Genomic DNA, 15902 nt, shown 5'->3' on the forward strand with positions numbered 1-15902 from the left:
AGAGGACAGAGGAGCAGTGGATGACGAAAATTCATTGATCATAACTGAAAAGCTCCTGTTGTTCAAGTAGGAGCGAAACCACTGCAGGACTGAACCCGTGAGGCCGACCTGTTGAGCAAGGCGGGCGATAAGTACTGAATGGTCCACAGTGTCGAAAGCTGCTGTTAGATCCAGCATCACCAACAGCACAGATCTTTTAGCATCAAGGGATAGAAGGATGTCGTTGTGGACTTTCAGCAGCGCAGACTCAGTGCTATGTCGTGACCTAAAACCAGACTGAAACTTTTCTAAAATTGAGTTATTTTCTAAAAAAGGCTGTAACTGTGATAGCACAACTTTTTCTAGGACCTTTGATAAAAATGGTAAATGTGAGACAGGTCTAAAATTAGACAAAATGTCGGGATCCAGGTTGGGTTTTTTTAAAAGTGGTCTGACCACTGCGTGCTTGAAGACAGTTGGGACAGTCCCTGAGCTGAGGCAGCTGTTAATGAGCGAGAGGACGCACGGTCCAACAGTATCAAAGACCTGTTTGAGCACCTTGGTTGGAACAATATCGAGGGGGCAGTTGGTGGGCGACAACCCCTGTACCACCCCAGAAAGGCGTGATAAAGACACCGGTTCAAATCGTTCAAACACTGCAGGTGAGACAACAGGAGGGACAGCATTGGTGTAAAAAGTACTGTTCATATTCTGCCTAACAGAGGATACTTTCTCAACAAAATAATTCAAAAAGTTTTCACAGATGGATTCTGACACCTTGCTCAAGACATTGCAAGGTGGATTAATAACAGACTGTATTGTGTTAAATAAAGTCCTTGGACGATTGCAGCTGGTGGAAATAATGTTCGACAGATATTGGCGTTTGGCCTCTTTAACAGCCTTTTGGTAGCTTGCCAAACTGTCTTTTAGTATATCCAGTGACACATGCAATCTATCTTTCCTCCACCTGCGTTCGGCCTGTCTGCAGCAGCGCCTAAAGGTGCGGGTGGTGTCATTTAGCCAGGGTTCCGGTGCAGTGCTGGCGGGTTTACGCCTAAAAGGTGCAATAGAATCCAAAATCTCTGAACAGGAAGAATAAAAAATGGAAATCAGGTCATCCGGACATAGCGGAGAGGCCAGATCAACCTGGGTATATAAGCTAGTGTTCATGAAAGCAGCTGTAAATTGCCCAGCCGTGGATGGAGTAATGACACGGCGGCGACAGGCAGGAGTAATAGACCTGGTTCTGAGAGGGGTTACAAAATCAAATAAAATAGGAAAGTGGTCTGAGATGGAAGTATGGCATATCCTACTGAGGGACACAGGGAGACCATGGGAGATAATGAGGTCAAGAGTGTGTCCTAAGTGATGTGTGGGACCATTAACTGATTGTATTAAATTAATAGAGTCAAGAAGGCTTAGAAACTCCCTTGCCATTGGGTTAGATGGGCAGCAGACATGAATGTTAAAATCACCACAAATCAATAGATCGTCATAATTCGGCATGAGCTCAGCTAGGAGCTCAGAAAATTCTTGAATAAAAGCCTTATTAAATTGTGGTGGACGATAGACAACTGCACATAGAACAGGAGACCCTAACTCAATAAGAAATAGTTGCAGCTCAAAACTACTGAAGTTATTTGATGGAATTATGCGACAGTTATATGTGTGCTTGAATACAGAGGCCAGACCACCACCGCGGCCAGATGCTCGCGGTGTGCTGAGGAAGAAATAGCCAGGAGGGAGGAGCTCAGTGAAAGCACTGTTGTCACCTGGTTTCAGCCAGGTCTCAGTCAGCAGAAGAAAATCCAGATCGTTTGTGGAGATGAAGTCGTTCAGAATAAAAGTCTTATTTGTGAGTGATCGGGTGTTTAGGAGAGCCAAACGTACTGCTGTGCAGCTCTCAGACTGCAGCGCAGCGCGGTTGAGCGGGCGGAGGTGCTCCAGCACACAGCCCCGTCTCTGAAGCCTGACAGGCCGGCAACGCGGAAGCGAGCCGCTGACATCGGGGATAGCAGGCGTGAGCCAGCGGTGGGAGTAATCCAGAGAGCGGCAGTAGTAAAACATGCCGTGATTCGATGGTAATCTGTTCCGTGAACGGCGAGGATCATGTTCACCGGAGGAAGCCAGGTAAGCTTTGAAGTAAACGAGGACTCCTCCTCTCTTTCCGCGTCTCTTGTAGCGTTTATTCCGTGGTAACGGAAAGATAGACCACCGTAGATAGGCCGGGATAGATGCTAGGAGAGGTGGCGGCGACTTTGATTCATTGACGCCGTGAACGGGCAAATTGTTCACGGAGTCCCGGATCTTTAACAGTGTCAGGCGATCATAAACCAGCAGCGACGACACATTTTGAATTGCAAATAATATGGATAAAATAAACAACGATAAACTCAACAGAAGAGGACGGCAAGCCATACACAGCGGCGCCATCACTCCAGAACACTCCAGAATGTACCAGAATATAGTTTAAAATTTAATTATCAATTACCGTCTGTGATTATCACGATTTTGAAAACTGGTGGTAAATCCTGTCCAGTCTGGTGCAGGCACGAGCAGCACATACTGTTTTCTGAATGAGAAGAAATGACAGAAGGCAGTAACAGCACCGGGAGATTTTCCAGTCTTCTGAAAGAACCAAATCTGAGGTGTGATACGCACTTTATGGCGTATATATGATACGCTCTTGGGTAGGATTAGGGTGGTGGGATGAGTGGTCCGTATGTATAATACGCCATAAAGTGCGTATCATATGCACGCGAAAAACAGCGTAGCATATGCATGCCAAAATGAGTTTTGGCGTATACATTCCACGACATTGAACACTCATACTGTTAATAAGCATTTTCGTAAGATCCACCTGGATAATATTGATAACCGTGATCATTTGGGTCACTATTATCGTGATGTAAAATTTCCATACCGTTTCATCCCTACAAGTTATAGATGTTCTCTTTTTCATTAAAGGTGCACTATGCAACTTTCCGTCCACTGGAGGGAGCCTATTCTAAACAAAGGCGTAGTTTGATGATGCCAAGTGTGAGCGCAGTATCTTGGGACATGTGATCTTCACCTCAAAGCTGGTGGAAAATAGGACTCGGGCAGAAATCATGTTCATGTATGCGGTTATTAACGTTACTGTAGTGTAAAGCAGAGCAGGACCAAGTGTTGTGGAGCTGAGCATGGCCGCTGGAGCGATTGTTATACAAACACACGGCTCGCGAGTACCGGGACTTTTATTATGACGGGACGGGACACAGTCTCCGGGCGCGCGTACTTCTGCTTTTTCTGGTCATGATTATAAGGTAAAGCAGCTCTGTTTATCATATTACATAAATTTAAGTGTGTTTAAAATGATGTTATGACGTTACTCTGTGTGTTCGCTCGGCGCTGCTGTGACATGTTCACACTGCTAAGAGTAAAGCACTTCTGCAGAATAAAACCGAGGGAAACGCAGATATGATGCGATTGACAGCCGACTCCCTCAAACGCTATGCTGAAACGTCCCGGTCCTTAGTTAAAATATTAATTTTCTCACAATTTACAAATAGTTGGAAACATTTGGGATATTGTAAGTACTCAACTGAACAAAATATATAACACTGGCCTAGTGGTTTTTGGATATTTTACTGCAAAAATACTACATAGTGCACCTTTAAAGCCACAATGTAATTTTTCGCCACTAGAGGTCGCTTATTCAAAACAAAGGCGCCTTGATGACGCCTTGAATTCACAGAGATTTTATTATGCTGCAGATGAGAACTTCCACTTTTTCGGGTATGCGTGTGTGGGGTGAAAACGGTGCTGTTTTATCATATTACATAGAAGATACATTTGAGTGTGTTGAAAGTTGTTATAATGCTACTCTGTGCATTCGCTTGGCAGCTACTTTGAGACACTTGTAGCACACTACAGTGAGCTAAATCGATATTAGGCACTTTGATGTTTCCATTGTTTCGGAAATCAAGGGTAACATGGGTATGATGTCAGTGATAGGCGACTGTGTCCGTGTTAAAATTGCTTATTTCTCTGTGGATTTAAACATTCTTGGAAAAATTTGGGATAATGCACGTACACAAATAAACAAAACATATAACATTATTCTAGTGGTTTTTGTTTTTTTTTAATCCAAAAATCTTACAAATTATTCCTTTAAATGCTCTGTTAGCATAATGTCTTTGTATACAGAATTTGCCTGTTAAGCTACAGATACGTTTGAAGATGATTTTGGGTTCCTAAGTTCTGCTTCAACCTGCCTGGGTTATCACTAGTTATCGCCACATAAGATCTTAAAAATTTAGTTATTTAAAAAAACACAGGCAATCTCCCTCATTTCTGCCTATTTTCTTTAGATATTTGGGAGCATTCTTGTCTGCCTGTTAGTTGAGCAAGCGGCGTAACATGTCAAGTTTACAATTTACTAAGTGTGTTAAATAAAGGGTCATTGATGCTTATCACATGTCCACTCATCTGTACAGACATCACCCTTATGGTACAGAGGAACTGAGTCAGACAAACTGAAATAAAACAAGAAGCAACACATTCCTTCTATATTTACACTGCTCTTCCAAGTAAGTAATTTACTAGAATGAATGCCTTAATATACAAATACCCAATTTTATTCTGCAATTGTAATATTTGAAATTATATTTGATCAAAATATGTATACTGTATTAAAAAAGTAAAAATATGCAGGAAAAATTGTTCATAATAGTTTAGGGCCTGCCAGTTCTCTGCCTGGTGTTCAAACATAATGGTTGTGTCCGAAACCTGGAAAATATTGACTTCATAGGACACATGTTAGCTTCACTTCCTGCCTCCATCTGATCGCATTTTTCATCTCAACTGACTCATCAGCTGGAAAAAAATAAAATCTTGCACTGGGATCTCCCGATTACCCCCCACCCTCACAAACGGTTTCCAGTGGCTTGGCTCTCGTGTCTGAACATGTTCATGCTGGTTTTTCTTTCATTGATTGCAACTTATTTAGTCCGCTTATTGAAGTAGTGTACAAAGAATGTGGTAATGACTGGACTCCATATCTTAGTCAACCAGTCTCTAATTTTCCATTGTTTCAGAGGGTTTCCCCATTTGCTGATCGGAATTGCAGAGCGTTGACTCTGAAGCGCAAAATGCCTAAAATCATTTCGCCCTATTACTGTTCTGGTTTCACTTATTTTCTCTTGTGAAAGCAACAAGTAATTTGAATCTTCTAGAGAAAGAATGCATGTATGTGTGATCCAACAGGTCTTGGGTGATTTTATATGGTTATTTGTACACACTCAGTGATGTTAAGGGTCTATTTAAGTTTTTTTTTTTTCTCTCGTGAGGTTTAAAGCTTTGATTCTTCCTCAGATTCATGAATTACTTCAGTGCATTCTTTCAGTAACTGACACGCACATTGGCTGTGTCCAAAATCAAAAGCAGCTGCCACTCTTCCATTCCATCAGTGTCTTAACAGGCAGTATTATAGTATGAAGGCACCTTTTAAAGTTTCATGAGCTTTAGAGAACTAAGAATTTGTTTAACATTTTTTAATTTACTACTATTATCTAGGGATGATGAACAATATATCCATAGTATCGTCCGATTTTTTTAATATATGTAACGTGTAGAACTATAAATAATATAGAATTGTATTAGGATCACATGACTTTAACATGTTTTTGAAATAACTTAAAATTTTGCACTAGTTAGCCTCAATAGAGGAACTGAGCAATTGCGCAATTAAATATCCAATATCAGATGATTCATCTCCAATGTCAATCAATTAAAATATTTTTAAAAAATCTGTAATTCTGTAATATCTGCTATATATATATATATATATATTATATTGCATCACTACTTGTTGCATGCTGTCTTCACTGGCTCAGCAATTGGCACATTACTGTGGACCTGACAGAGTGCAGGAGCAAAAGGTGTCTGTGTTGCTGCCTGTATAAAAAGGTTTTTTTGTTTTTGTTTTTTTTAAACACCCAAAATTCCTTGCAGATGTTTCTGAGTGGATTTGTACTAACTTGTATGACTCAAAACATCACAAATACTCTTCTCCACCACATGGGATGAGGAGTGGTGTGGGTTAACACTAGGGTCATTCCGTGTCAAACTCGACCAGAGGTCCACTAGGGTTACTCATTCCGTGTCAAACTCGACCAGAGGTCCACAGCTAAAAATCTTTTTCTTTTTTTTCTCTTGAAAGAAATGCTTAAATGAAGAATAAGTATCAGCTCAGCTGTGTGTAAAGCAAACCACATTTGGTTTTTGACCATTGAAAATTGGTAAAATTCAACCAATTGAACATGGAGCCGCACTGAGATCCCCATATATCTGGGATTGAACCATAAAGGACATTGAAAATGAAGAACCAGATCTTTAATACTTTTTGAGTGAAAGGCAAGGAAGCTCTGTGTTGACAGAAAAAATACATTTCTCGTTTTATTCATTTTAGTTGTTCTTCAGATACTCTATGAAAGAAGAAAATACATCTGCTCGATGTAAAGAGACTCACATTTGGTTTTTGGCCCCTGAAAATTTGTACACTTAGCTGACCAATTAACTCATGTAATCCGCATTAAGGTTTCCATATCTCATATCTACCATATGGGACCTTTAAAATGATAATACCAAAATAAATGTTTGTTAAAAACCAACATATAAAAGGATATTAAGTTATCTTTAATACTTCTTGAGTTGCATGCAAATTTTTCCCATTTTTGAACCACCGTTGGCAGATATATAATGCAACAAAGATGGCTAAAGTAAACAGATTAAACTAATAGACCTAAAGCCCTTCTATTTTTCGTCACACCAGCCTAAATCAAACACATCTATGTGAAACATAAGGACAAAATGTCACTTTCAGGCATGGTCTTTCACCTGGCAAGTACACAACTCTTGGTGTGACCCTTGTCACCTCCCGGTTGGGTCACCTGTTGCCCCTGAACCCGACACTCGAGAGGTCCCGAGAGAGAGACACTCTCTCTCACACACACCGCAGACAGAGAGCTCTTTGAGCTTCTTAAACATGTGCGTTTCAGCTCTCATTTCCTCTATTTATCATTCTGTTTCTCTCTTATTCACACTCTCACAGTGGTACTTAATTCTCCATTCAGTTGGGATTGGCTTCATTAGTGGGCTAGATCAATCTCTGTTTGTTTGTTGTGGAGGAGGACTGTCACTAGTTTCCCATTCCGGCAGAACCATGCAATCTTTTAAATAAATGTCAAATGCTCAGGCAAGTTCATATTGTTTTATAGTCACAAACGTGTATACTTAAGTTCATGCATGACTCATCATTGTCTATTAACTTTGGACTGCACAGTCTTCAGCTCAAGGCCTCCACCCCATTATTGCTCTCATGTGGAGGACTTAATGTGATTTAGAGGGCGTATAAACACATTTGAGCTTGTTGAATAGATGTCGTCCAGAGAGGTGAAATCAGTCTCTCTGTTTCTTCAGCGGCTAAATTATACATTTATTTAGTCAATCTCATCAGGGCTTAAAGGGTTAGTTCATCCAAAAATTCTGTCATTAATTACTTACCCTCATGTCGTTCGACACCTATAAGATCTCCGTTCATCTTCAGAACACAAAAGATTTTCGTTGAAATCCGATGGCTCAAAAAGGCTTTCATTGACACTAATGTAATTTCTTCTCTCAAGACCCATAAAAGGCACTAAAGACGTCATTAAAAGTCCATCTTACTACCGTGGCTGTACAATAATTTTATGAATAATTTTATTTAATCGTTTTTTTGCGGAAAAATAACTAATTAATGACTTTTATAGTGATGGGACGATTTCAAAACAAAGATTTGAACCATTATGAATCAGTGTATCGATTCATGATTCAGTTTGACACGCGATCCGAATCATGAATCAATACGCTAATTCATAACAGTTTGAAGCTTTGTTTTGAAATTGGCCCATCACTATATAAGTCGTTGTTTAGTTTTTTTTGCGAACAAAAACTATTCTTGTAGCTTCATAAAATTATTGTAGAACCACTGTAGTGAGATGGGCTTTTAACAACGTCTTTAGTGCCTTTTATGAGTCTTGAGAGGAAATTACTTTGGTGTCAATGAAGGCCTGTCTGAGCCATCGGATTTCAACAAAAATATCTTCATTTGTGTTCCGAAGATGAACGGAGGTCTCAAGGGTGTCGAACAACATGAGGGTAAGTAATTAATGACAGAATTTTCATTTTTGGGTGAACTAACCTTTTAACAATAAGAATAGCTCAGTGCCAATGTGAAAGAGGTTTGAGCCATTTATCAGAACTATTACTTTTGCCAAATTTTTGTTGTCGGTTAGTTCTGTTTGTGTGTGCATGGAGATGCTATAAAATGAGCAGATGTGCAAAAGAGTTAGGGATTGTAAAGGAACAGGGCGCATTATCCACGATGTACTCCTTGTTTTTTAAGAAAAGTCCCCTAAGTCACCTAAGGGTGCATTTATTTGATTTAAAAAAAAAAAAAACGGTTAAAAACCGTATCATTGTAAAATATTCTGACAATTGAAAATATATTTTTTCTATTTTAATATATTTTAAAATGTAACTTAGCTCACACTTTAGTTTGATTCTTCTCTGTTCTCTGTTTGTGATGGTCAGGTGATGAGTGATCATGGAGGCTGGATCGGTGGTGCGTGCTGTGTTTGAGTTCCTCCCCAGCGTCTCTGAAGAACTCCCTCTTTTTACTGGAGATGTCATTGAAGTGCTCAGTGTTGTTGATGAATTTTGGCTGCTCGGAATCAAAGATGGAGTCACAGGTAAAATCACGTTAAAGAAATCCACATGCATGTAGTCTGCCTTTTACATCAGTGTTGATATATTTTTATTCTCTCTGCCCTCAGGCCAGTTTCCAAGCACTTTTGTGGAACCTGTTATAATCCCAAGCACCAAGACAGGAGAGAATCTGTATGTGTGCATCAATGACTTCAACTCTGGGGAAGCTGGAAACTTACCACTAAAGAGAGGTACATACATTTTTCTCCTAGTTATTAAACATGCATTTGATTCAAGTTTAATGAAGTTAACAGTTCAAAGAGGGTAATATTCAAATAGATTTCATTTGATGCCATTCTGAATATAAGGAATGTGTGTAATATATCACTACGAAGTGAAAACGTTAAAAAATTACAAATTATGCTGTTGCTTAAAGGACAACTCCGGTGAAAAATTAACCTAGGGGTAAGCAAAGGTAGGGTAGGTAGGAATGATCTAAAACAGTTTTGTCCAAATTTGTTTAAACTTGTTATGTCAATACATGTATGACATAATACATGTGTATGACATCAATACTTCAATATCAATACATAATTAAAATGTAAGTACTCTGAAAAGGAGAGTATAAAAATCGAGTGACTAGACTTTTTAATCTGCAATAAACACCGCTCATTATCTTCGTTCGGGACGAAACAAGTGATTGGCTTGGGCGACTGTCACTCTCTCTCGCTACCATGGCTACCACCACTTTCGCTACAGGATGCGCGCAATCGTTTGATTTGAGCAGTTCAAGAGGCAAGAAACCTAGGCAAAATAATGGCAGAGAAAGAGCATTCAAAATTCACAGTGCAGGGTTTTGCAGTCAGCGAAGGCAAACAATGCAAAAAAGGGAAGACAGTAGCCTACAAGAAAAGGCAATGCACAAAAAGTTTTTGGATAAACAAAGAAATCAAACGTGAGTAAATCGCCGTGGCTTTTCAACGATGGTGAGAACTGAGGGACCTCAAGGGGCTGAAAAACGACTCCTTGCAGCTGTAACGTATTTCTGCTGGACAGGTAATCTTTCATTTTGATTATACATTTTTTTGGTTTATGTTTTTGTAAAGAATGTATCACTAGCACTTGAAGCTGCCTAATATAGCATAACATAACATTACTTAGCATAAAGTTACAATGTTATACACTTAGCCATTAGTAGTGATGATAAATACTCAATATGCTTAGCTCAAGTTAATCGCTGTCGTGTTGATTTTTGCAAAATTTAACTTTAGATAACAAAATGCATGTGTAAAAGCTAGTACACCACATCCAGGAACTTTTTTTATAACTAAGTTTGCTTTAGCTATTACTAATCAATAATGCTTTCATCATGGAAACTGTTACATGCAAAACACAGTATATGGTATGAATCTTACATGAAATTCATCTTCATCACAGTATAACTGATGTTATTGGGAAAAAAAATATCATGCTACCCGTTTTCTTTGCTTTATAAATATAACTAGCTCGTTACCGAATCAAACAAAAATATATTTGAAACTTTACCAGTATCGGTATTCTAGCTTGATAGTGAGTACTAAAAGACATCTTATTTGTTTATATCCATTCTGATAAAGTTAGATGTTTTATTACATGTGATTCTGACATTATGTCACTACATGCACACCGCACGTCTGAGGTAAATAATGCGTCTTCCAGCTGAGCTGGAAGTTTTCAGTTTTCAGCTTTTCAGTTTTCAGCTTTCAGTTTTCAGATTTCAGTAGTTTGGCAGTTTGACACGAGATCCAAACTGCTGAAATCACGTGACATTGGCGATCCGAATCATTCATCGTTTACGCAAAAGCTCAGTAAATCATGTTTTAATTATCCCATGGTTCATTTTTCACCGGAGTTGTCCCATAATGCACATTTTAAGGCATCGTTTTCTCCCCCTCATGTCGTTCCTAACCTGTATGACTTTCTTTAATCATAAAAAAAATTCAAAGACATAATGGAGTCACAATGATGAATCTTCAAACAAAACACTATAGCATTCTCTCACAAAAAGCTCTCATTTGGTTTACAGAAGAAAGATAAGCAGACAGGTTTAGAATAACTTGAGGGTGATTTTTATTTTAATTTTTTAGACATCATTGTCATCTTGGAACCAAATATTGCTTTACTCCATACATGGATTTATTGCCATTCAAATTTTAGGTAGCTGTCTCAGTTAAATCCCTTTGTGCTTATATGTTCTCTTTCCTTCAGCATAAGTCCTGCTTACTCAGTGGCATAATGTCATATATGAGAGGTACATTTTCTTTTTTATAGTAGATAGCAGAGCCCTAGATTGTGCTTCACCTCTAGAGTAGCCACTGAACATACCAGCCGTTGGAGATTTAGAGGTTTATTTGCTCTGTTTGCTGTTTTAGCTATTGTGAATAGAAAATGGAGGCTCTGAATCATAAATCTTCTTTATTCCTGATGTATCTATTTTTAAGCTTATATCATCAGAGTTTCCATATTTTGAGCACTATTCGTTCAATTGAAAATGCCATTTTCAAAAAGTGCTGGTCTGAGTTCAACACTAGATGTCACTAGTTGTGTGTTTATAGTTGTGTGTAGAGAAAAAGATACTTGTATAAAAAAAATATTTATGTACCTCTGTTATTTCAATCAGTTCTCTAATGTTTTGTTCTTCTTTTTATCACTTGCTTTGGACAATTTTTGTGTGGTGTTTTTCATAATACACTGTTAATGTATATTGCTTTAGATGTTTGTAGTAGTTTTCACTGATCTAATTTGGAAACTGTGATGCGTCTAGTGCACACTTCCTTTATTTTGATTTGAAAAACACAACTGAATGAATTTAGTTTCCCCCTATCATGTCAGTGGGGATCATATATATACGCTGTTCTAATTTATGAGCTAAACACAATGGGAGGCGGAGCCTGTCTGTGTGGAATGTGACCCCTGTGACTCCAATGGACATTCTGGCTCCTGCTGATGTCTGTGTGTGTATTTGCAAACTGAAACTGACCACACCAGTGACTTTACTGACATGCAAACTGACTTTAGAACTGAGTGAAACTCACCTCTGACCTCATGCTATTAAGGACAGCTTAAGGAAATAAAGTTTGTCTTTTGCCTTGACTGCAAATCTAAATCTAAATACAATAAGACAGCTAAAGTTACATTTTCATTTACTATTAAAGGGATAGTTCACCCAAAAATGAAAATTACCCTCACCCTCAAGCCATCCTAGGTGTACATGACATTTTTCTTTTGCACGAATACAATCGGAATTAAAAAATATCCTTGCTCTTCCCAACTTTGACATTGCAGTGAATGGCAGCTCAAAATTTGAAGATTAAAAAAGCGCATCCATCCATTATAAAAGTAATAAAGGCGTTCTGAAGTTTCTGTATGAAAAATATCCATTTTCAAAACTTTATAAAGTAAAATATCTAGCTTCCGGCAGACCGCTTAGGAAGAAAGTGTAATCCTCTCGCTGTTCAAAATGAAATAGACTTATCTCATCAAGGGAATTTGCCTTGTTTTTTTTGTTTTTGTGTTTACTGAAAAAATAAATGAAAGATTCATTTAGAATCCATGCAAGAAATATTACAGTACATCCCTAAGTATCAGCAGAAATGCTGCATTCTCATCAAGATGGAGGTTTCAGATATAATGGGAATTTTATTTATATACATTATTCTTGTTCAGGTAATCACTTTGATATCTCTGTTATTTATTTATTTAGATGCTTAATATTCTATTCTCGCTCCCTCCTGCTGTAGGTGATGTTGTTGCTTCTGAAGGCGGTGTGGATCCTGTGTGGATGCGAGGGCATAATGCATGGGGCTCACGTGGGCTCTTCCCCATGTCTTGCGTTGAAGAGCTGGAGCTTTCTGGTCGTTCCAGGCAGCTGTCAGAGCGCAGTGCAGCCGCCCAGGCCTCTGAGCTCCCTCCACATGCGCTAGGCCAGGCCCGTGCCCTCATGAGCCTTCACGCCCAGCTGGACGAGGAGCTAGACTTTCGCGAGGGTGATGTCATCACCATCATAGGCCTGCCAGAACCTGGATGGTTCCAGGGAGAGCTGGCCGGCAGGACAGGAGTTTTCCCTGAGGGCTTTGTGGAGGTGCTTGGACACTTGCGCTCACCTCTGGAGGAGCCTGAACCTCAGACCCTGGAACAGCATCCAGCTTACAGCATGGAAGAAGAAGAGAAGAGAGAGGAGGAAGAGCATGATGAGGAAAATCCAGAAATGGAGATACAGCAAGATGAAGAAGAAGAGGAGGAAGAAGAAGAAGAGGGAGCTGTATATGGTATCGCGCTTTATGAATTCCGGGCCCTTGAGCCAGGCGAGCTGGACTTTGATGTTGGTGATAGAATTCGTATCCTCGCCACACTGGAGGATGGATGGTTGGAGGGGCAAATACGTGGCAGAAGAGGAGTTTTTCCCCATCGATTTGTAAAGATGGAAGGGCAACTGCAAATTGTCCCTCAAACTGAGACTTTAATTAGTGAGATTAGTGTACCTGAAAGAGAAGAAGAATGTTACACTCCTGATTATACCTCAGTTCAACAAGATCGCTCGGTTCCAGAATATGGGCAAGATTGGACTACCCAGGAAGACCACACAGTGTGGGACCTGGATTACTTTGAGCGACGGGAGGAGGAAAGAAAGGACGACCATGTGGGCTACATGCACTCCGATCGAAGTTCTCAAGAGAGAGGAATGACTCAAAGTCAATCACACGTGCATTCACAAGTAAAAAATCAAGAAAGACCCCCACCCCCTCACACACAACCCCCCAGATCGAGTAGCTCAGCTCATAGAGGAGTTCAAAGCACCAGAATGGGCAGCCCCAATCTGGGTAGACCCCAGCTGCCTCCCAGGCCAAGTCTTCACGCTCTTAACAACCGGCAATACAGCAACGGTTCTCACACCAGCTTACGAGAACCTCCCCCAGCACCCATTACAAGAAACCAGAGTCTTAATCCTCCTTCCAGAACCTCACCTTGTTCCACCTGGACAAGAAACAATGGTAGCTATGCCTCTCATGACAGCAGAAACCCATTCAGCAGTAAAACCTCTGGTGAGAAGAACAGGCAGAAAAAGCTAACACGACACGCAAGTGTCAATGATGCAGACTTAATGTCCAGTGACCGCAATGATCAAAGGACATGGTCTCAAGGACATGGTTCAAATGGGTTACCGACATCTCAGACGATGGGAATTTTGGCTGTGTCAGCTGGGGATCTTGAAGCCAAGCTTTCTCAGCAACTTATAGAGTTCGAAAGGAGCTTGCCGGGTCATGACAACGGAGCCACGGAACAAAGCCGATGGGAGGAAGTTAGTGGAGGATGGGGCAACAAAGTTTCCCGTCACTTCTCCATTATGGACTACAGCAATGAGAATGACATAATCCGTGGCTCCTCCCACTCTTCGATGGAACGTCTGTTGCCTGCCTCTACCTCTCCCTCTGGCTCCGCCTCCTCCTCTTTGGAGAGACGGAAATCACTACGCCCACCTCCTCCACGACCACGGATCCTTAGGCCACCAGCACCTACAAACTCGCATTGTCCTCAGATTAATGGTCGTATTGCTCCACAGCCTTACAAACCCGCACGTCCGGCACCACGCCCACCTCCTCCGTGCCCACGCACCAATGCTGTGACACCCTGCCCTCCTCCATCCACTTCCAATCAATTCTATAACTCGCCAGAAGAAGAAGAGACTGTTGAAGAAGTGGAAGAGGCAGAGGATGCTCTGGAGACAGAGAAAGAGATGGAGAGAGAAAGAGAGAGGGAGCAGGAGAAATACAGGTTACTCCTGAGGTTGGAGGAGGTGGAAAGAGAAATTGATATGTATTCTCACACAGCCCAGGAGCTGCAGGCCATGCTTGAAGATGAGCAGGATGAGACTTCAAGACAGCAGGCTTTGGAGAATCTGGAATTCTGCACCTACACCATGGAGACACTGACCCTGGAACAGCAGCAGCTGCAAGGTAGTCTTTAATTTCTCTCTTTACTCTTACATCAGTACATTGTGTTTTTAAAACCAATACAGATATTATGATATTCATTCAAAACATTAATTCATTAAAAAAAAAGTAGGACACTTGCAGGATTTAATAATAGTTGTTGAAGTGTAATATTATTATTATTATATTAATTATATATTATATAATATATATTATTATATTGTCTACAAATCATGTCCATGAGCAAGACACCCAACACCAGCTGCTCCCGACGAGCTGGATGGTGCCTTACATGGCTGACATCGCCGTCGGTGTATAATTGGGTGAATGTGAGGCAAAAATGTAAAGCGCTTCGGATGGCCATAGGGTCTGTTGAAAGCGCTATATAAATGCAGTCCATAGTGCTGCATGTTTCTCACTAACTTATACGGTTTTTTGCTGCTTCTTGACAATAATAATAATAATAGGAACTAAAACAATTATTAGTTAGTGACAAACAAATGAGAAACATACAGTAAAATAATAATAGTACTAATAACAATCATAATTATATATTTTTTATTATGAAAATGCTATGTTTTTCTCTTGTGAATGAATGACTGTTATGTACATTGTACCTGTGTACATTATTGTTTCCTGTTGACACTATGGCACAATGATGCACCAAGTGCTGGCATTTATTACTAGAAAAAGAAATAGGCTGGACTGATTATTAGGCTATTTCTGTAAAACCCTAAAATGTATGTAGTAGCATGAAACAAGGCCGTAAACATGTCTTGAACATTGGTGGGACCAAAGTTTTATTTATTTATTTTTAAGGGAGGCATGGGGTGGGCGGGTCTTTTTATTAAATTAAATTTAAATAGCTAATAAAATATTAAAATATTTATAGGAATAACAAAGAAATAACAACAGTTAAATAAGTTATAGGTCAAATTATAGCCTATATATTTAACTATGAAGTAATCCATTTTAACCATTGCAAATAATATGTTATTTAAATATATGAATGCAGTCTCTCTTGTTTGTATGTCTAATAGGTCAAAAAGTTCTTTTTTTTTTGTCTCGTCGCATACAGTTATGAATTACATCATTTAAATTATATTTTCAATTCAAAGTTAGTATTTTGCATCACTGTATGTTACTGTGGGTCGTTTAACATATCTATCGTAAAACTGTTGTTAAATATTAAATGTTTAGCTACTTATGGCTTACCACACACACACT

The 15902-nt window shown here is 39.7% G+C and overlaps 1 protein-coding gene across 2 annotated transcripts in view; it reads left to right on the top strand.

The window, feature by feature from the left end:
- The window catches only part of dnmbp (dynamin binding protein), a 61721-nt gene that overhangs the window by 20521 nt on the left and 25298 nt on the right, over positions 1-15902 (top strand). For both annotated transcript variants that reach the window (XM_067430689.1, XM_067430690.1), the window contains exons 2-4: positions 8593-8750; positions 8835-8957; positions 12486-14699. In XM_067430689.1, coding sequence (XP_067286790.1) covers positions 8606-8750; positions 8835-8957; positions 12486-14699 — 2482 coding nt within the window. In that variant the 5' untranslated portion in view covers positions 8593-8605. The remainder of the gene's footprint in view (positions 1-8592; positions 8751-8834; positions 8958-12485; positions 14700-15902) is intronic.

The sequence above is a fragment of the Pseudorasbora parva genome, chromosome 21, assembly GCF_024679245.1.
Source record: "Pseudorasbora parva isolate DD20220531a chromosome 21, ASM2467924v1, whole genome shotgun sequence".
Lineage (NCBI taxonomy): Eukaryota > Metazoa > Chordata > Actinopteri > Cypriniformes > Gobionidae > Pseudorasbora > Pseudorasbora parva.